The sequence below is a fragment of the Lissotriton helveticus genome, chromosome 7 (assembly GCF_964261635.1).
Source record: "Lissotriton helveticus chromosome 7, aLisHel1.1, whole genome shotgun sequence".
In the NCBI taxonomy this organism is placed as follows: Eukaryota; Metazoa; Chordata; class Amphibia; order Caudata; family Salamandridae; genus Lissotriton; species Lissotriton helveticus.
Window position 1 is genome coordinate 972,365,339 of NC_136068.1, and position 21,486 is coordinate 972,386,824.

Below are 21,486 nucleotides of genomic sequence, written 5' to 3' on the forward strand. Positions count from 1 at the left end.
CACTTGTAGGATTTAATGGTCAGTAGTTAATGCTCTTATAGACGGCACTAATAGGAGCAATGTGCTGGTGGAAGCTCCCTCCTGACGAGAGCCCCAGCACTTATTTTTTCACAAATTAACCACTAGGAGTAGGAAGTGCGAGATGACGGTTTCACTGACAGCACCGGTATTAGTTCTAACATTAGTAGTATTGTCTTTCGTCGTGGCAGAAGCTTTAAGAGCCTTCAAGTATTAAACAATGTAGTGCAGATAAATAGGTTGATTTTGGAGGACTCAATCATGATTTTCCAATTGATGTATTGATATATTTGAAGGTTACATTCCTTATTTTCGTAAACAGTTATCTTCAATTTGTTCCTGTACAGGATTTTTATATTTGCAGAGACAAAACAAAGAGCAGAGGCTATCTTTTCAGCAGGGTATGTTGTATGTGGAAAAGAGAAGACCTGTTTTGATAGTGCCCAACTTGAGACTTTGATACTTATCACTGATTCTAGTTTTAAGTATTTGTATTAAGGATCTGTGTTTTTGATATTTCATGTAATTTTGAAAAGCCCTGGAGTGAAGACTATCTCTAAACTTGTTTCCCAAGTCCAACCGTCTGATCTGGTAGGGCAGTCTTACTTTTTTTGTAGATTTGCCATGGTTGCTTTTGTTGGGGGCAACAATAATTAGAAAGTGGGGTAGGAAGAAAATGAGTAGTAAATCACATGGAAAAATCACAAGATGTAAAATGATATATAGCAAATCTAATGGAACAACATGAATGGCGCAAAACAATATGGAACAGAATCACACAAGACAAATGACATGGAGCAAATCCCAGGTGGAAAGTCACAGGGTAAAACCACATTGGGCATATTACACAGAATAAATGTGTTACAAAATGATATGGAGCAAATCACATGTAGGTGGGACTTCCTACTGGCAAGCCAATCAGAGTTTAAGGGCAGAGTACTCTCGCCTGATCACTTGATGCCCACCCATGTCAATACCTCACCCTTTAATCTACCTTTGTTTGGTCACTGTGAGGCTGTAGATGGCAATGGGGGAGGACGAGTGACATGCACATTCCCTTCTGGCTGTTCCTCGCCTTCTTAGGGCTCAGGCTGCTCTTCTTTCAGGATGCAGCACTTCCTATAAATTTTGAACCTCGAATCTCGGTTGAGCTTTACTGTAATGGGAGGTGGTTCAAGAGGCAGACGAGGGTAAGAGACGTATTAAAAAACACAAGTTGAAAGTTCCAATAAAAGGTAAATTAAAGTGAAAAGGAGCTGGACTGATCTGAGGAATAATAGGGTATGGACCAAAATACTGTGACCTTCAGCTACCAGTGCTTCTGGCAAAGAAACATTACTAAAACTAGCCCACTACTGGTATCATACTCCGGCCCACCTGGTCCAATGGCAGAAGGGAAAGATGGGCAATGTTGGTGTCATTCCAATCAGTCCGGCACACTTGTCCATCTGCTATGGCATCAACCAAATGTTTTGCACTGAGATTCCAAACTTCCCTAGTTATGTTTTGCTAGGCCTATCCAATATTCAGACATATCCACTACATTCTAATAGGAGGGAAGACTATTACTTTAGCACTCTGCGCAGCAAAACAAGTTTTATTGTCTAGATGGGGTACCGTACCAACACACACAGACTGGCTACCTAAACTTTGGGACATATTAAGCATCGAAAAATTAACTGCTGAGTTAACCCACACCCTACCCACTTTTGAGAAAATGATGGGGACCATGTATTAAACACCTCTCCGACACTTACCATGAACTAACCTGCTCAGTATATTTACGAATCCTCTGTCTTGCATCAACAGCTTCCACTGACGATTAGTTGGGATCCTAAATGGGCATGAACGAGAACCAAAGTAGTATGTACATGCATGTCTTATTATGTTTTGTAATTGTTTTTCACACTTCTTTTTATTCCCTGTGCCCTCCTTTAATGTTTATTCCTCGCCGGCCAATGGATGTAGGCGACTGCTGTTGTTCCCCTCCTCCCGCCCGCCCCCTCCTTTGAAAATAAATAAAACTTTACAATCACAAAAAAAATTGGGATCTACAGTTCATGACATGAAATGGAAAAGGAGAATATAGGTAAACCGAAACAAAAGAGGAAGAAGCCGATCTTGCCTTACCAGCACATTCTTTCATACTGGCATTTGAATGATTTATACTGTCAGAGACTAGTTGTCTTTGGTTTTTTAAGTGCTGCACATGATCTGTTGCAGCTGAAATTATAGAACTAAAGCGAGGTGAAGCTGCTATAGTTCCATAGTGAGCAAGGCACCATACTGCGGACCTCTTTTGGTCACATATGGTACTGCACCCTGTAGAAGATATGGTAAATCCATCCTACCCTTAATGCATTGCAAGCAAGACAGTACTAGGAGTACATTCAAATAGCTATGTCCATATATACAATTAGTAGCTTTGAAATTTTACAATAATTATTACATTAATTTCGGATTGGTAGTACTCTGTGTGGAGCTGATGAAGGGAAATTTATAGACGGTCTCATATAAATGTGAGATGTGCTAGTGAATAAAGTAAACAGTCATGGAGGAGGGATGCACACTATTTACACCATCTCTTGTTTTAGCTTGTACACAAGTAATCTGGTATGCGTGCAGCTTGGTGAAAGTGCCTTGCCCAATTGACACTTTTGAAGATTGACATCACTGAGAATTGGGGCGTGTCTATGCCCCAAACCAAACGCACTGCGAAATATGCCACATTGGCAATAATTAATTCCTTGTAAACCACTTTTGATTTGTTTCATTCATCCTTTTACTCCTCTTCTTTGTTTCACTCTGTTAGTTTTTTGTCCCCACTCGACTCCATGCGCCTTTTTTCCAAAAAGGAAAAAAGGCGCATGAAGTCGAGTGGGCTGGAATGCCAGAATCCGGGCCTACGAAGCTTGTTTCCTGTCCAGGGAAGGCATGGCTTAGCAGTTCGGACTGGACTGTTCCCATGAGGCACAGGGTCAGACTGATTTGCATATGGCCATGTCTGAACTGGGGTGGCAGAGTGGGCTAAATAACGGTGATGGATTAAACCCAGATCTGTTGACTGGGTGTGAGTGTTTGATTGGTTCAGATGCTCCGTCCATCACCACCCCCTTTTGTAACACTTAGAAACACCACACAACAAAGAGAGCATCCACTCAAAAAATACAAAACATTCGAAAGAAGACACACAATAGCACTACATAAGGGGGGCCATGGCCTACTTAATAGACATACCCCCACAACTAGTCACTAAAAGAGCAAACTTTGCACAACGACAAACTCCATATCATAGTTAAACTCCACACACACACAACAGGAGAGAGGTTCTTCACACACAGCAACACTACACAACAACATCCAGAGAAACAGAACAGACCCGCTGTGTGCAAGCTTTACATTTCCAGACATGGGTGATCAAGGAGCAGAGAGGGGTCCGTGTCAGGTGTGCACCTGTGACGGTTGAAGAAGCAGGCACCTCTAGGGGCCTGACATACGACTAACCCGGCCTCGGCCCAGCTCTCCCTGTTGGACAATTCCTGGCTTCACAACAGACATGGCGGCCTCCAGAGAGGAACTCTGGCAACGTCCAGCTAAACCGGTGTAAGAATGGTCCAGGCTGGCAGAGAGGGGATGCACGTTCAAACGTGAGCATTTGTAGACGTTCAGCGAGGCGCCTCTAAGGTAGGCAGGCGGCCATGCCTGGAGCCAGGCCGGGGTCCCCGAGCCCACGCAATGGCCCCCACAGCCCCCACTCATTAAGCTAAGCCATCTTTTAGTCAGAGGTGCCCACCTTGTTTGCAAGCCGAGTGCCCAGAGTGGCACTCGGGGCAGAGGATACTAATTGTGCTGGTTTTATGCTGCTGGCTGCCGGGTGCCAGAGGTGAGCAAACAGCGCGCATTCGAGGGGACACAGCGCAGCAGGGAAATGATCATTTATAGAAAAACACAGAGTGCTGCCTGCTTTGGTGAAAGCAGCATTGATTGTGTTCCGCTGACGCTTACAGCTGGAAGGCTTCAGGGTGCTGTGGGGAGCGCAGCACCGCGTTCGTCCTCATCCCGCCGGTACCCAGAAAAAAACAACAAGTCCAAATCTGAACCAACAACAAGATACGAGTCCAAACCGGAGTCAATGACAAGAAAAAACAAGCGCTCGCCATCTGTTTCCACTCAGCCCCGTGTTTACCGTGCTGGAAAAAACAGATGGTACCCATAAAGATAAGAATTCATTTGCGACAGACAGTCCGGGTGGCCGGACCAAAAAGCCAAGGGAGGCAACCCAGAAAGCTCATTTCCAATGGCAGGCCACCGTTTACCAGAAACGGTGCCGCCAGCCACTGGAAATGAGGGGTGGGGCTTAAAGCCCCATTCTGAAATCACCTTCATCACAAGAGTATCGCAAAATGCGCAACGCTATGCGAGACCTAAAAAGGGGAATCAAAAAACCTTGCAACATCTTTTTTAAATCCAAACCCCCTTATTTGTGAATAGAACAGGAAATGATGTCATAGGAAATGGTTGAACCCCCATTTGAACACAGAAGCTCTAGCAATAAAAACTTGGAAGGTGGCCACAGAGGTTAAGATTGCACAGAATGCTAACCACATCCACTGTCACAGGATGATGGTGTTGCCTGTGTATGGAAGCTGCATGAAAAGAAAAGGAAGGACTTGACACTTTACCCTTGAGCTATGTGATGTCTCTGATCATCAGTAATCCTTCCTCCAAACGCTCATCCCAACATCCAGTACCACACGTGGAGAAATCCACCAGTAGCAGAACCACCACTTTGGGGCTACTGCTGCCGCGTACATGCCAATACCAACAACCAGTCTGGTAAAGCAGATGGCGAATCCGTCCTTTCCACGAGGTGTTGCCTACTCGTCTGACAGTGCGTAACTAGAGGACTACACTGCTTCAGAATCAAGGACATTTTGGATGAATTCCTTATATCGATGTAACACTTGGCATCAGAGCATGAGGTATCCAGGCTTGGACTTTGGTGTTGCAAAACATTGTTATCAGGTCTGTCAGACGAGCTGTTTGAATGGAACAACCCATGACTACAACTCCCAGAACAGATTAAGATTGCAAATGAAACATGGTGTTCTGTGGACATGGGGCTGGGTGTGAACACCAGTGGCAGCTGGTAGTGAACAGTGGCAGTGGGAGTTACGGGAAAAAAACAAAAACTGTACCTGAAGGTCGCCGTCGCCAGCCGCTGCCTCTTCTCTGATGCAAGAACCAGGAAGCACCCAAGCTCCCAAACTCCACTGACCAATCACAATGCTGTCTTACAGCAGCGTCGTGATTAGTCTGAGTGCTATGGCTCGGTGCTTAGAGAGGGACTGTGAGCCTGTATATGTTACCCACCATGCTTTGCAATACAGCCGGTGGAGAACATGCAAAGTGCGCATGATGGTTTTGCCAGCTCGAGGGGGCCGGCCAAACCACCATGTGCACTTAGAGTGCAGCAACCACACTCCTCTTCCCTCAATGTCAAAGGAACCCAACCAGCCCTAACCAACCTGGCTGCAACTGCAATACTAAAAATAACGTGATAACGTTCAGTTATCATTTTATTTTTCCTTTGCGCTACTTTAAAGCAGTGCGGCAAGGAGCCGCAGCTGGTTAACACTCCCTCACAACATGCCTAGGAAAGGATAATAGGATTGCACCTTGTACCACAGGAGGGTTACAGCAACTCCACAAAGCATAAGCATGATGCTTTGAGCAGTGCTGACCCTATGAAATGGAACACCCAGATATTTGCTTTGGATGGCAGGGGCTCAGGGAGGAAAAAATCCTGACATCTGTGAAGACCAAGAAAACCACTTCAAATTAGCTTGATTTATTTATTTGGATATCTGTTCCTAAAACAACGTGTAATCCATAGTAATCCCTCACTTTTAAAACACACAAACATTACCTTAAAAAAATACAAGCAGTTCTACCACTAACTCAGAGACAGTGAAAGGTAAACATTTTAATTCTGCTAACCAAGGTAACATTAGGTTTCAGAATGTTTTCACTTTGCACTTCGAAGTCAATTGATTTACAACCGGGGAAAATCACATTCAGAGGTTCTTTGTCCTCTCAAATTCTGGAGCCGTAATTACTCGATTCTCAATCACAACATAATTTCAAGTTTTGAATCTCGGGATAAGAGTTAATGCTAAATGCGCAAGTTTTACCCAGTTGCACATGGTTTCACTTGGCACAAATTGACTAAACAAACAACTTGGGCGGCACCATTTATGGCAAAATTATAATCGAGATTCAGGAACAAACATGAGTTTGTGGCTAAAGCAGGATTTCTGCTGGTCTGGAATGAGGGCCTAAATACTTATGCATAACTGATGTTTTCATTTGTCGCTTAAGCATTCAGGAGCTCAAACTGCTTCAGAGTGCCAATAACGTAACATGATTGCAACTGTGCGCTTACATCTACATGAGTGTACAGTGTAGGGCTAGGAAGCCCGGATTCAAGCACAAACGTGACCATAACCAGTCTGCCTTATTTGAAGGGCATTGTAGCCTATGGCACTTGTAAAAAGGTGAACGTTGTGATGAAGTAACCCATTCAACAAACTTGATCAGCCCCTATCCACGCATGTTCACGTTAGATGCATTGTATGGAAAATCATCTCAAATTAGTATCTTGACAATCTGGCACGGATCAATCCTGGACATGAATAACTTCTCTCGCTTGGACCTGAGAACAGGAGACCTCAGCAGCTGTCGCTGCCGATCCTCCAGCTCAACCACGAGCTTTAGTGTAGCTAATACTGATATTTCAGCCAAAAAAGATGAGGTGTGCAGGCACGTACCGCTAACAGGAACGGTGAAACTCCAAGTCCCAGCATGCAGGGTGCTGTCGGTGGGCAGCTATGGTCGCCCGACGGTCACCCTCATGACACTGAACCAGTTTGTCACTGTGCCCCTAATCCCAGGTGAGCGCGTGAGCTGCAAGGGAGCCGCTGTGCGCGTGCAGGCTCAGACGCACCCGAGGAAGAGCAACCGTCGTCCTACCCACCTCTATTTCTGGCCCCGCGGGCCCACCCACTGCCGGAGGGGGGGGGGGGGGTACACTTGCTTACGGGAATGAACTATGACCCCCACCTCTAACGGCACGGGAAGCCAACGCAACACCCGACCCGAAGAAACAGGGTGACAAGATTAGAGAATTGGGAGTGTGAGGGAGGCGGCACACTGGCGCGCGCGTGTTTTACCTGTTTTGATCGAGACGACCTCCCCCTTCTCGGGTCTCTCTGCTCCCGTGTCCCGATGTAGGTCACACTCGGCGAGGAGGTAATTTCCACCTCCCTGGTGGCCTTTCTCATCCGTTCCTTTCGCTTTACAGATAATAACAACTTGCAGTTTCCAACCAACTCAGAAAGACTGGTGAGTGGCATCTGCAACATCCAATCAGGCTGCGAGTCCTCAGGTTGGGCCACTCGGTGCCGCGTACACAGACTGTAGTCACATGGCAGGCTGAACACCCTGACCTCGAAATAACTTGCACTGAAAAAGAACCAGAGAAATAAGTTCTGTTTATGTGATAGGAAGCTGTTTCTCGGCGAGAAACGAAACTAGGAAGATGATAATGTTAATCACTTGCACTGCAGTAACTGAATTGCTCAACTAAATGTTGCTTTTTTAATCGATGTCAGATCTAAACCTGTGGCCCATGGGTTCCCAGGGCCGAATTAAACCCTGTGCTCCTAGTCAGTCAAAATGTTGCCCCTATACCCTCTCAAATTATCTCCTAATGCAATTTTAATTTGACCAACCAACAATTTTAATTAACCAATTTTATTTCACAAATCTAAACATTAACAATTATTAATGTAATTAAACATTTTTTTTGATAAACCGACAACACTTAAAAATATTTACTTTCCTCAATTTGTTTGTGGTGAAATCTTTCAGGATATCCTGGAAGTCTACCTTTTGCAAGGCATCATATTCAGTGGAGTCTTTAATGTAAAGTTTTCCTTACTTTGAGTTGATTCCTTTTTTCTATCTTTTGGAAACAATTTAACCCCTTGCGTGCTTTTGGCCAACGGCCGTCGCGCGCACTACCTTCGTAGTGCTGCGCACGTCCGTTGGCCGACGCGGCCCCGCCCACTTCGCTGAACCGCCGCACCGTGGCGGAATTGCCGCTGCGGTTAAGCGATTCAGAAAGCTTGATTGTAATTTTCTTTCAAGATCAAATCAATATTATTTTGATCCGTTGTCGCGGGTCCCTTAAAAAGAGAGGGGCCCATAGGCCGGCGCCAACTTTACCTTTTTGTTCATCCGTAACTGCGGCTTCTACTGTATTCTTTGCAGCATCACTTGAAATAGTCTCTGAGAATGATTAACTTCAATTTTAAATGTCCTAATAAAACATAAAAAATACCGTGCATATGTGCTAAGTCAGTGAAAATAACCATAAGGAGAAATACGTTTCACCTGGAATAAAGTATGTAGAGTGCTTTAATCATACATACCAACAGACCTGATTTAGTTGGGAGACTCCTGAATTTGAAGCAAAAAAAAAGACTTTATGTTAGCTGCCTCTTGCCTAAAATTCCCTCTGCTTCAATAGATGTCAATGAGGAAAATACATTCCTCTGATTTTTTTTTGTGGAAAAGCTCCCACTATCCTGTTCTAAAAAGTTGGCATGTATCTTTTTGGTTCTAATAAACACATATCACAGTTCCCAAAATATTGCTCATCTTGTGTCTTCACAGACGCCACGCCAGAGACCGAGCGGGCATTGAATCTGTACCTTCCTTCACTCTTCCTGAGCAGTTTCCATTCCTGCTTATTGGCAGTGTGTGTGATGCTTACAGTGCTGATCAGTCTGTGGAGCAAACACTTGAGGGCAATGAGAGAAGCTTGCTCACGATATCAATGGGAGAATGTGGCACTTGTGCATAGTATGGGATGCTAACTTTGGTGGGCAGTGAGAGAAGCCCCCACTGTTGGGAAGTATAAGAAGCTCACTCTGGTGGGTAGTGTGACAGGCTAGTACTAGCTTACAAGGTTGGCATGTGGTATTGGTGGGAAGTGGGAGAAGGTGGCCATTTTTTGCAGTTTGGAAAGCTGGTACTGGAGCCCAGTGTAACAACAATGCAGTACCTCATTGCATTGTGAGAAACTAGCACTTGTAGGCAGTTTGTGAAGCTGACCATGATTGCCAGTGTGGGAAGCCAATGAGCCTGACTTAAATGTGGCGTTCAAACAAAGGCATGTAAAGAAAGGCCCACACAACTGCTTTTTTAATGCCTTGGCACATTAAAGCCAGACCCAGACCTATAGACTTTGACAGGCACAGTACCATTAGCCAATTCACAAACAGCTGTATAAGACAAGCATTGACATAGCCAGTAGGTCTCACCTTTGGGACCTTTTAAGTGTTTATCAGAGCTGTTGGCTTTCCCAATGTCTTTAAGCTGTTGTAGGGCAGTATGGCTGCTTTACAGCATGTTGAAAAGTTATAATAAAAAAGTGTTATAAGCATTTTTGTTACCATATATATAACCATTAAGACATTAAGTACAACTGAACGACCCTATTAGAAAAAAGTATATATTTTTTTTATTTCAAAAAAGTTTTATTGGGTATTTCAGTACAATCAAGATACTATGTGCATACACTCCGTGTGAAGTTAAAGATACATTCGAAACATAGGTAAATCATAGTATTAAGAACCTGGTGATCAAGACACATAACAATGGGGTAAATATGGTGGACATTGTTACTTCATATGTGTCCGGGCCCTATCTGAGTACCACATCTATCGTTACTAGGCCTTACTGAGGCGAAGGCCTAAGAGAAAGGAGAAGGAAGAGAAGGGAAGGATAGAGAAAGAGAAGAAGAGCAAAGAAAGGAAAGAAAGGACGGTGCGCCATGATATAGTGCCATGGTATATCAAAAAAGGATCTGACAATTCAGCATGACTCGAGATGGGATATCAAAGTGTGAGTGTCCAGGGACCCTGACGAGTTCACGGAGGTTTATGGTCGCTGAAATAGTCATCAAGCGTGTTCCACATTTTCCTTCGTGCGGGCCGCCAGGACGTGTTTTGGAGAGTAATGTTGTCTGCCCCTCGGAGGTTAATCACCCAGTTCAACCAACAAGCATAACTAGCCTTTTTGGTGTCTTTCCAGTTGTTTAGTATCACCTTAACCGCCGCCATGAGCAGTAAATCTAGTAGGACTCTATCCGGTTCAGGAAGCTGTGTTTCCTTAACAAAACCGAAGACAAGGTAAGGGAGTTCCTTGGGGGGCAAGATATTGAATACTCTGCGGATAAAACCAAATACTCTGTCCCAGTATGCTGAGACGCAGTCACATTGGAGGATGAGATAGTCTAAGTCTCCCTCCGCCCGCTTGCAATTCCAGCAGAAGGCGTCGGGGCTGATTTTATGGGCAAAGAGGCGAGCGGGCGTCCAGAAAACCCTGTGCATGAGCCAGAATTTGGTTTGTGATAAGGTAGGGCTTATTTTATGGCTCATGCATGATTTCCATGTGGTGGACCACTTCGACTCAGAGATGGGAAAAGAAGCGAGCGAGGACCAAAACTGTGTGGAGCTTCCATTCAGTCTGGAGGACTGTGGGCTTAGCAGTTTATACATCCTTGAGACTTGGTGCCCTAACCTATTTAGGCTGGAGAAGTATGTGAGAAGGGCTGGGGGTCTGGGGGACAATCCCACTTTTATAATGGCTGTTTTTATGTTCAGGAATATATAAAAATCAGAGTCATTGATCCCAAATTTTGACTGGATTCCTGCAAAAGAAAGGGGGTAGGCACCATCGTATAGTTGGTGAGGGAAGAGGATGCCACTCTGAATCCAGGATTGGTTACAGTGACTTACTTTTATATTTGATGGTAGGGTTTTTCGCGGTCGATTCCCATCTAGAGTGTCTTATTGTAGTGTCGAGCAGTTTATCAATTTTAAGTAGGGCCAGCTTAGTATTAATAAATAGGGATTTCGAGCAATGGATTTGGTTCACCCTCATTGATAGGACCGAGATGGGAGGAATATCTCACAGGAGGGCTTTTTCTATATCCAGCCACACAGGTGAGTAGCCCACAGGGGGGGATAGCCAATAGGATCCTTGTTTGTCTAAGAAGGCTAATTGGTACCTTTGAAAGTCCGGGAGGATGACACCCCCCAGGGATTTATCCAGCCAAATTTCTGAAGGCTAATTCTTGCCTTTTTTCCTTTCCAAATGAAGTTAGTAAGGGACTTGTCCAGTTTACGGTGAAACTCTGGGGATAACATCAGTGGGAGCATAGTGACAAGGTAGTTCACCAGCGGCGCAATCATCATCTTGATGGTCTCCAGTCTGCCCCACCAAGTAATAAATCTAGGCGACCAACCATCTAGCTGCTTTTTAATTTTCTCGAGGGTTAAGGATTCATTGTGTTTGAGAGTCTCAATGGTGGAGCTACCGAATTCGATCCCCAGATATTTTATGTAATTGGTTTGCCAACAGAGTCCAGATGTGCCTAACACCTCTCTATTGGTGAAGATGTTTAGAGGTTTAACTTCGGATTTGTCCCGATTCAACGTATAACCCGAGTGTAGGGAGTAGGAGTCAATAGATTTCATCAGTGCGGCTATAGAGATATCTGGCTGTTACGTGACCACCAAGATGTCGTCTGCGTAAGCCGCAAGTTTTATTCTCTCGTCACCGAATGTAATCCCACTAACATCACTATTCTTTTTTATTTCACAGAGGAGTGGCTCCAAGGCCAGTAGGAATATAGCGGGCGATAGGGGGCACCCTGCCTAGTCCCCTGTTCAAGCTGAAAGGGTTCAGAAAGGGAAGTGTTTATGGCGATTCTTGCTGATGGGCGGGAGTATAGCGCCATGACCATATCAATATACACGTCTCCCAGGTTAAAAACTTGCATGCATTGGCGCAGAAAAGGCCACGACACTCGATCGAAAGCCTTTCCCGCGTCAAGTGTAATTGCTACCGCGGGGGCGTCTGAAATTTTTGATTTTTCCAGCACATGACAAAGGAGTCTCGTGTTATCATTTGATGGTCGGTGCTTTAAGAATCCCACTTGAGAGTTACTGATTAAGGTTGGCAAGATGGAATTTAGTCGGCAGGCTAATGTTTTTGCATACATTTTACAATCTAAGTTTATGAGGGAGATTGGTCTATAGTTTTTTGGTATCATAGGGTCCTTCCCGTCTTTTGGTATAACTATTATCGTTGCTTCACTCATCGTGGGGGTGACACTGCCTTTTCGCGAAAAAGATAGGAACAGGTTAAGGAGTACAGGATTGAGATGGTCTTCAAAAGCCTTATAAAAATTAGCCAGAAAGCCGTCTGGCCCTGGCGCCTTATTAGTCTTTAGTGTTTTGATCGCGGTCGAAATTTCCTTGAGTGTGAACGGGGCCCCTAATTTATTTTTGTCTTCCTCCGATACACGAGGTAAATGGATTGAATTTAAATATTTAGTGCATTCGTCCAGGTTAAATTGTTTTTTGTTCTTATAGAGATCCTTATAGAAGGATTGGAAGGTGCGAAGGATAGCCTTCTGTTTGGTATGGCTGGTATTGGCCTGATCCTTAATAGAGGTGATGTGGAATTGTTTCCTCTTATGCTTAAGATAGGACGCCAGGAGTTTCCCGGCCTTGTTACCCTCGCAGAGTTTCTGCGCTTTAAATTTATTGATCCATACACCTGCGCGTTTACTTAGGATGGCGTTGTATTTATATTTCAGATTAGTCAGGCGGTCAATAGTAGGCCTATCTTTCAAATTTGAAGTGTGGTAAGTCTCCAATTGTTTGATTTCTTTTTCTAGGGAGTTTAATTCAGAGTTTAGGTCTTTGTTCATGCGAGCCCTGATTCCTATGAGTGTACCTCTTATTGTGGCCTTAAAGGCATCCCAGACTGTTGATATATCTGATTCTGGTCGGGAGTTTAGTTCAAAGTATTCTTTTATGGTGAGTTCTATCAGTCTTTTGTTTTCAGGGATCAGTAGGATCTCTTCATTGAGCCGCCACCGCTTCGGGGGAGTAAGGGAGTGGGAGCCTGCTAGTTTCATGTGGATACAGGAATGGTCCGAAACCAAGATTGGGGCAATACCAGTTTCGTCAATAAGGTGTGTAAAGGGTTTTGAGACTAATAAGTAATCTATTCTCGAGTAAGAATTGTGTGGTGTGGAGTAAAAGGTGTAGTCTCAACCGTCAGGGTGCTGGAGTCGCCACGAGTCGTGCAGGTGGAATTTAGAACAAAGTCTTAACAGTGCCTCATGAGAGCATGACGGGTGGTACATACATTTAGACTGCCTGTCCAATAGGGGATCTAGTGGAAGGTTGAAGTCCCCGCCCACCACCAAGAGTTCATCCTGGGGGATGTTCTCCAGTTCTTTTGAGACGTGTTCCCAGAATTCAGGGATATCTGTATTAGGCCCATAGATGTTCACTAAGTGTATATGGTCCTCATCTCTTTGAAGGTGAGCTATGCTTAGTCTGCCCTCATTATCATTGGAGTGAGAGATCAGGGCTAAGTTTGATTTTTTGGAAATAAGCGTGATCACCCCTCCTTTTTGGTGGACAGCTGGGGAGCATAGCGTGTGAGAGGTCCAATGTTGTTTAAAGAACTCTGCATCCTCCTGAGAAAGCTTAGTCTCCTGTAGGAGAATTATATCACCTTTAGTTTTAACAAGATAAACTAGAATTTTTTTGCATTTAACAGGATGATTGAGTCCCTTAACGTTTAGCGACACTATATTTAGGCTAGCTGCTAAGTCCCTATCTGGAATCATGATAGCTAATGGTGTGGTAGGGGATAAGGTGCAGATTGTGAGCCCTGAGACCGCAATCGGGGGACCCCATTAGAGGCATAAATATGACGACCTGCACTAGTGGGCTGGGTAGGCCCCTCGAAGGCATCTGAGTCATGTGCTTTTGCTTCTGTATCCGCTGGTAGGATAGGTGGAGTGGATACCATGTCAGGTAATAAACCCTGGTGGTCATGGAGAGTGTAGAGTAAGAAAGAAAGAGAAATGTATGAAGAGAAAAGAAAAGAGAAAAGAGCATAGCACAATAGAGCAATATTGAAACATCCAAATGTACCAACCTTTTGTCGAACCCCCTTCCCTCCCTCTTCCCAGTCCAACCCCCAACCCCCCAATTCTCCAACCCTGTCCCCCGCCCACCCATTCCTCCCCCCTCTAGAACTCGAACTTAAGAGCTGCGACGGCAGCACTGTCTAAGCTCAACACAGGAGTAACAATAGAAGTAATTGGAACAGTGTGGTCACTAAATACCTCTCCATTTTGGATATTCGAAGTTAACTGTACTTAGTGAATCGCTAAACAATCACAATATTCAAAACATAACTGTAAGGTAAAGGCGTCATAGCTGCGACTCTATTACAGATTTAGATAAAGGTGAATACAACCATTTGTCATCTAGAAGGTCTAGGCATTGGATGCTCTAACAATAGTCCCTTCTTAGGAGCTCAATATGCGAAGTTAAGATCTACGTATAAGTGAAAACGGGGAAACCTTCAGTTCTTAAGTGTTCTTAAGTGTATAGGGCTTCGCTAGAGGGAGATTGACAATTAGATATTCCCTTTATCGAGATTGTCAAAGTATCCCAGGCCCCACAGACAGTTGACTGCATGGGTTGAGTAAACAGAGCCGGCATTACTAGCAGGATAGGTAACGTTAGGCACAACGGTAATACATTTTATCAATAAACTGATATCATAAACTGATACTTAGCATATGGGCGCACTGGAAATGTCCCTTTTTGCGAAGATGTAGGTACTTCAGACAAGGTAACATACTAGACGTCTGATACTTAGTCGTGCGGATGTACTGAAGATGTTCCTTCTGGCTTACAGTCCATGAGGAGCATGATCCTCGTGATCAACTGGAACTTTATTGACCTTGATTTTCCGTGTCGTGAGACTCTGTTTTCCTTTTGTTGGAGGCTCCTCCAGAGAGATCCATATCTTGTGGCGTAGAGGCGTCGAGGTAGCTTACCAAGTCATGTGGGCTGGAGAAAAAGTGTGTTCGCCCGCGGTCGACGATCCTGAATTTCGCTGGACCTGCAAAGGAGAATTGGATGCTTTTAGCTCATAGCTGCTCTCGCAGTGATAGGAACCCCTTTCTCAGCTCCACCGTCTCCTTGGAGTAGTCCTGCGTAAAGATAATGCGGTTTCCTTCCCAGATAATATGTTTTTTTTTCTTGCATACTGTAAGATGGCTTCCGTGTGCTGGTACCGTAGAGGTTTGCATATGAGGGGTCAGGGACCTCTTGATGTTTGGTGTGAGAAGGTCGGTATCCTATGGGCTCTATCCAACTCCAGACCATGTCGGAACTTGATCCCAGTGAAGGACACACAAGATTCCGCATCTTTTTCTGAGTTTTCGGGCACCCCAAAGATGCGTATATTGCCGATTTCGATCTTCCAATTCGGTGGTCTGGCGTCTGAGGTCTCTGGTGGTGGATTCCAGGTGTTGAATCTGTTTAGCGCTACTTGATGCCTTGTCCTCATTGTCACTAATTCGTTGCTCAGCTTCATTTAGCCGCAGATTCATAGCATTCATGTCCGCTCTAATTGCGGTGAGCTCGAGCTGCATCGTATCGGTGTTGCATTTTGTAGATTTGGATAGGTCATGCACGTCCGCCAACTTTTTTAGAATCATGTCAAGGGTGCCGGAAAGATCAGCCTTGGCTTTGATGGGTGAGTCCGAGATAGAGGCTTCTGGGCGCACCTTTTTAGGTCTCGCCTGTCGATGCGCATGCGCATCGAGCAAGCGAGACTATAGGGGCTCATCCACTCTTTATCCAACTTGCAAGGAATCGTGGCGATTCCTTGCAGTGCCCGTGACTTTTAAGCTCAATGCGCATGCGCATTGAGCTTAAAAGCGCGTGCACATGCCCCCAGCGGCCTGCCTTGCCTACTCTCCCGCCCCCTCACTTCTTGATTGCACGGCCGCTAGGCCGTGCCTCCCCTACTCTCCTCCTCCTACTCTGTCTGTTCCCGCACTCCTCCCACACCCCCGCTCCGCCCCCTCCCCTGCCTGCCATGTCGCTTCGCATTTACGAGCTTGCAATCTGCTTCTCCGCCCCCCTGGCAGCCAAACGCCTATCAGCCTCCCTCCCACCTCGCTCGCCTCAATGTCTTTATTTTCTCTCCCGGCCTCTGCTTATCCGTCCTCATCTCCTTCTATTCGGAGATATTTGTACACACTTGATCCTGTTTAGCTTACTGTCCTGCAGCCATGTAAGACGGGTGGTCTGCTGAGAACTGAACGCAAACGAAATGGTTTTAAACGTTTTGAAATCCTATCCAGCACAATCCTGGAAGCAATCACAGGGTGATGCAGGTCACTTCAGTGTAAAACCGCAACCAAACAAATCCCACAAGTGCGCTCACTCACACTTCATGTCACTAGAGCAAAGTTAACGGAAGTGAACAATTTATTGCTGCATCTCGGGCCAGTGGTAGGTGTTCTGCTTGTTAATACGAGTTTGTGAAATGAATGAGATCGTGTCAAAGGCAGACTGAAACCTGAAATGTAAAGCTTTTTTATTTAATAATGCTGAACGAATACGCTTGGCATTTTCGTTTGAAATGATTAGAAGGCTTGGCTTTCCTTAATGTGCTGCCATGTTTAAAACGGAAGCCTCGCACACCAACATTCCCCCCCCCCCCCCCCCCCCCCCCGCAAGACCGAGCCAGCAGGTCATAAACAGGACCTGCTGGCATATACACTTCGAGCGTGCCGCGGCTTGGCCAACAGATGGGACCTGGGCTGAGCCTCGGGTGCAGCCCCACCACACCTACCGCCCAGCGGAATTATAGATCACTCTTTACCCAACTAAACCCACTCCCCACCTACGTTTATGTGCTGCTGCTTATGCCTCTAGCCTCACGGGACTGCATCATCACCCACGTGTCCTTCCTGGCTCCCGCCCGAGGGCCCCCCCTCCTCCTTTTCAGAAGGGGGCCGTCCGCTCTGCCACACCTGCACAAACTACCTACCGACCAGCAGTCACTTAGAGGGCGGAGGACTGACTATATGATGGCACTGTGATGCGCGCTGACCCTCCTCCCTGCGTGCCCTGCCAGCCGTCCCACACATCTCTGCTACCCTCTCACCCTTCATCCCTCCCAAGGCCTACTGTAGCTGCAACGCCTGTACTCTGTAACATTGCCAGGAGAAAGACTCTAGGGTGTTGCGTCCCGCCCTTGCGTTTAAATACCCCACCACCCCAGCCAAACTCCTTGCTTCAAGTTCTGGCCGGGCTCAACCTACAGTCCTAATCTGCTGCCCAGCAAGTCCCCTGCTACGCTACAGCTAACTTTATCTCTGCTCATACACTACTAGACTCAGTCTGCATATGTGCAAACTACTCCTACTTTGTGCAAATGCATAGATTGTGTGGCTGTGCACAAACGTAGATCTCACGAGCAGATATTTTGTGAAGGCTTCTCCTGTGTCTTGTGTACCTGCTACCCCTACAGGTAACTCATCTTCGATTGCGTGCACATGTACTCTCTGTGCTCACATGCTGCTAAAGCAGACTATGGGGGTCTTAAAATATAGCCTGCTTGTTCGTAGCAAGTCTGGGTACATTCAGGTTATATATACAGTGTACACGTGTCTTTTTTAGCATACACGTGCCATGCAGACCCAGCCCACAAACATGGTTTATTCTGATCTTTTTTTAATCACACACGTAGGCCCCCGCTCCGCCCCCTCCCCTGCCCGCCGTGTCGCATTTCTCCTCCCCCTCCCCTTATCTGCCTTCCCTCCGTCTGTTCCCTCTCCCCGCTCCGCCCCCTCCCCTGCCCGCCGTGTCGCATTTCTCCTCCCCCCTCCCCTTATCTGCCTTTGCTCCGTCTGTTCCCTCTCCCCGCTCCGCCCCCTCCCCTGCCCACGATCCCTTTCTATTCTCCTTTACCACTCCACTCTGGACTCCTTCATTTTGTGCTGTTTGACATATTTCTTCTCTCATCCAACTCTTCTGCGGGCTCCCCTCCTTCCCACTGTAGTTTGCAACAAATCCATCCTCCTTAAACCGTGTACACCATTTGCCTTTCACCCCTCCATTCCCTCTCCTGTCGCTCCCTTTAAATTCCCTCCTCCTTCCTTTTACTACCACTTTCCCTCTTTGTCACAAAAAAACCCTTTTATTCACTCGCTTTTCGTCTCTTTCTCCCCTCCTCTCCTCCTATTCTTTTCCCTTACCCTGTCTTTTCTCCCCCTTTTGTCTTTCGAATCCCACTCTCTCTCCCTCCCCTCACCCCCTCTCATTCCCCAACCCATTTCAGAGCTCAGTTCCGGAAGTGCCTCTTGGCAGCCGTGAGCTGCTGGGTAATTGCGCGTTTTGTAGCATTCCCAAAATGCATCTTTGACAGCTTGTCCAATGCTTCAATCTCTCCCCCAAACCTAGTGGGGCAAGTGCTTCGCTGCGCGCCGCAGCGGCGCTCCAGCGCGCCGGTAATGTTTCCAACCCACTGATATATCATAAGCGCCATGTGCTGTTTTGTGGCTGGATTTTTTTTTAAAAAGGGGATCATACGGTATGTTAATGTCAAGTACGCCTGGATAAACATTGAAGACTTTGCTCTGACTCCAGCGTGTGGGCTACGAGATAATTAACCTTTTCCAACCATCCCTGTATTTTTTCTGGATGTCCACTTCTACAATGTTAACGGCGGTGCACTGTTCCGTTTGTTGATTCGACTCTGCTGAGATAACACAGCCCCCTCCCCTGCCCGCCGTGTCGCATTTCTCCTCCCCCTTTCCCTTCTCTCTCTTCTCTGACATGCAGTGTGCGGCCCTAACTGAAGTAGTGTAAACCCCGGCGCACAATAGCCAACACCCTCACTCACCCTCAACCCCTCACCCTCACTCACCCTCAACCCCTCACCCTCACTCACCCTCAACCCCTCACCCTCACCCTCACTCACCCTCAACCCCTCACCCTCAATCCCTCACCCTCACTCACCCTCACTAACCCTCACCCTCAACCCTTCACCCTCACTCACCCTCACTCACCCACCCTCACTCACCCTCACTCACCCTCACCCACCCTCACTCACCCTCACCCACCCTCACTCACCCTCACTCACCCTCACTCACCCTCACTCACCCTCACTCACCCTCAACCCCTCACCCTCAACCACTCACCCTCACTCACCCTCAACCCCTCACCCTCACTCACCCTCAACCCCTCACCCTCAACCCCTCACTCACCCTCACTCACCCTCAACCCCTCAGCCTCACCCTCACTCTCACTCACCCTCACTCACCCTCAACCCCTCAGCCTCACCCTCACTCTCACTCACCCTCTCTCACCCTCAATCCCTCACTCACCCTCACTCACCCTCAACCCCTCAGCCTCACCCTCACTCTCACTCACCCTCACTCACCCTCAACCCCTCAGCCTCACCCTCACTCTCACTCACCCTCTCTCACCCTCAACCCCTCAGCCTCACCCTCACTCACCCTCAACCCTCACCCTCACTCACCCTCAACCCCTCACCCTCACTCACCCTCAACCCCTCACCCTCCCTCACCCTCACCCACCCTCAACCCCTCACCCTCACCCTCACCCTCACTCACCCTCAACCCCTCACCCTCACTCACCCTCAACACCTCACCCTCACTCACCCTCAACACCTCACCCTCACTCACCCTCAACCCCTCACCCTCACTCACCCTCACCCACCCTCACCCTCACTCACCCTCAACCCCTCACCCTCACTCACCCTCACTCACCCTCACTCACCCTCACTCACCCTTACTCACCTCAACCCCTCACCCACCCTCACTCACCCTCAACCCCTCACCCTCACTCACCCTCAACCACTCACTCACCCTCACTCACACTCACCCTCACCCACCCTCACGCTCACCCTCACTCACCCTCAACACCTCACCCTCACAAAGTGCAATAGCTCTCAGACCATTTCAGTTACAGCTTTTATAAATATTTATGGCTTTTTTTTTTTGTAATTCTTTAGCATTGGCTACAGGAAACAAAAATGCTAAACATTTACAAAAAAAAACCATAAACAATTCTAAAAGCACTAACTCTAATGGTGCGAGACCTATTGCATTTCCAATGCTTGTTGTTTTTGGATTCCCTTTCCGCCATTATTGGTTCTGGGCCGGAGCACTAAACCGATTGGGCGAGACTGAGAGATCAGAGGTTAATAGTGTAAGCGGAGTACTGGCAGCATGCGACGAGTAGCTACTAGGTGCCTGTGGTGATATGTTGGGCGATGTCTGCAGGGTCTTATCGGCTAAGCAGTGCTGCTAAGATCCGTATCGAACAGGGTTCCTTGATACTGAAACTGTAGTCTTGACGCAGATCTTTTAGATCTTTTAGTATTAGAGCGTACACCCTGTATCTGAATTCAGTGCATTACCGTGATATCAGAGGATGAGTATCCACTTTACTTACTTAATGCGCATTACTTGAACTGGTTTTCTACAGTGTTGGCACCAATCATTACCCGGAGGGACGTGTTCCAAGCATCTGGGCTCCTCTCTGCTCCTCTCTGCGGTGTGAACCAAGAGTCGTTTTGGTAGCGCTAATAAGTACACAATAGTAGTACCGGCTCCCTGTACCCTGTCTATCTAAGGGTTACTGGCGTTGGGTTTCTATGTTGGTTTTGGGGGCCCTAAGGAATGGTGATCAAGCATGCTCGAGTTTTGTGTTAGATGAAGCAATGTCCAGTTTCCGCCATTTTAAGGTCAGGCGGCAAGAGGCAGACTTGGTAGCTCTGGCAGGCTCCAGGTAGCAGCTTATGGAGCAGCATGTAGGAGGTAGGTGAAACTGGCTCAGAGATTGGCACATCGGCTGTATTAGGGCGCAGGGAGCGAAGTTAGGGCATGAGGCACCTCGTTCCATTTTGGGGTCTGGCGCCTCGAGAACACTGTAAGGGATCTACCACTCGTTTTTAAAAAGTCTCCGGGTAGAGAGCAGGCGTCGCGTTCCCGGTTTAGAGTTTGCTCACCTTGTTGGCATCAAGGAATGTGGCGGGATCAGTGAGGAGCGTAGGAGGTTTAGAGCAACCTCAAGTGGATCGGAGCCCGCGTCTGCAAAATGGCGGACAGCATCACTTTCCTCGTTTTCAGCAGAAAGTCAGCAGAATGCTTGTTCCCTTTGTTGAGAAGTGGCGCCGAGCGGCTCAACAAGTGCACGAAGCTTTGTAGTCATCAGATTCATCGGTTAGGCATTTTGTCGCGTCCTGCCTCACATTGCTCTTGTGGAAATTCTGACTCCCGTGTGACGCGAAGACAGACTAGGCAATGTCTTCTAGTTTTTTATCCTTGCAATGCTGGCAACTTCGCCCTGAGTGTTCTAAAGCTTGTTTGTTACAGCTTTTTTTTTTTGTTATGGAGGGAACATAAACAACGGGAGGGTTGAGGTTGGGAAATAGTACCTGAATTACAACACAAGCAGCAGACAGCCA

General features: G+C 46.8%; 2 protein-coding genes across 6 annotated transcripts in view; one reads left to right on the top strand and one right to left on the bottom strand.

The window, feature by feature from the left end:
* Positions 1-7,416, bottom strand: part of LOC144769460 (zinc-binding protein A33-like) — a 33,285-nt gene extending 25,869 nt beyond the window's left edge. The window contains exons 1-2 of one of the 5 annotated variants that reach the window (XM_078653568.1): positions 7,251-7,416; positions 1,787-1,852 (exon numbers count right to left, since the gene is read on the bottom strand). Coding sequence is in view for 2 of the 5 variants with exons in the window: in XM_078653566.1 (XP_078509692.1) it covers positions 1,776-1,821 (46 nt within the window). In the remaining 3 variants the exon portion in view is untranslated. Of the gene's footprint in view, positions 1-1,012; positions 1,127-1,775; positions 1,853-6,848; positions 7,060-7,250 lie in introns of those variants that run through there. The other 4 variants (XM_078653566.1, XM_078653567.1, XM_078653569.1 and 1 more) reach the window with 4 other exon arrangements.
* LOC144769461 (uncharacterized) overlaps positions 7,316-21,486 on the top strand; it is a 31,835-nt gene continuing 17,664 nt past the window's right edge. Inside the window, exon 1 of the mRNA XM_078653571.1 lies at positions 7,316-7,422. The gene's annotated coding sequence lies outside the window, so the exon portion shown is untranslated. The remainder of the gene's footprint in view (positions 7,423-21,486) is intronic.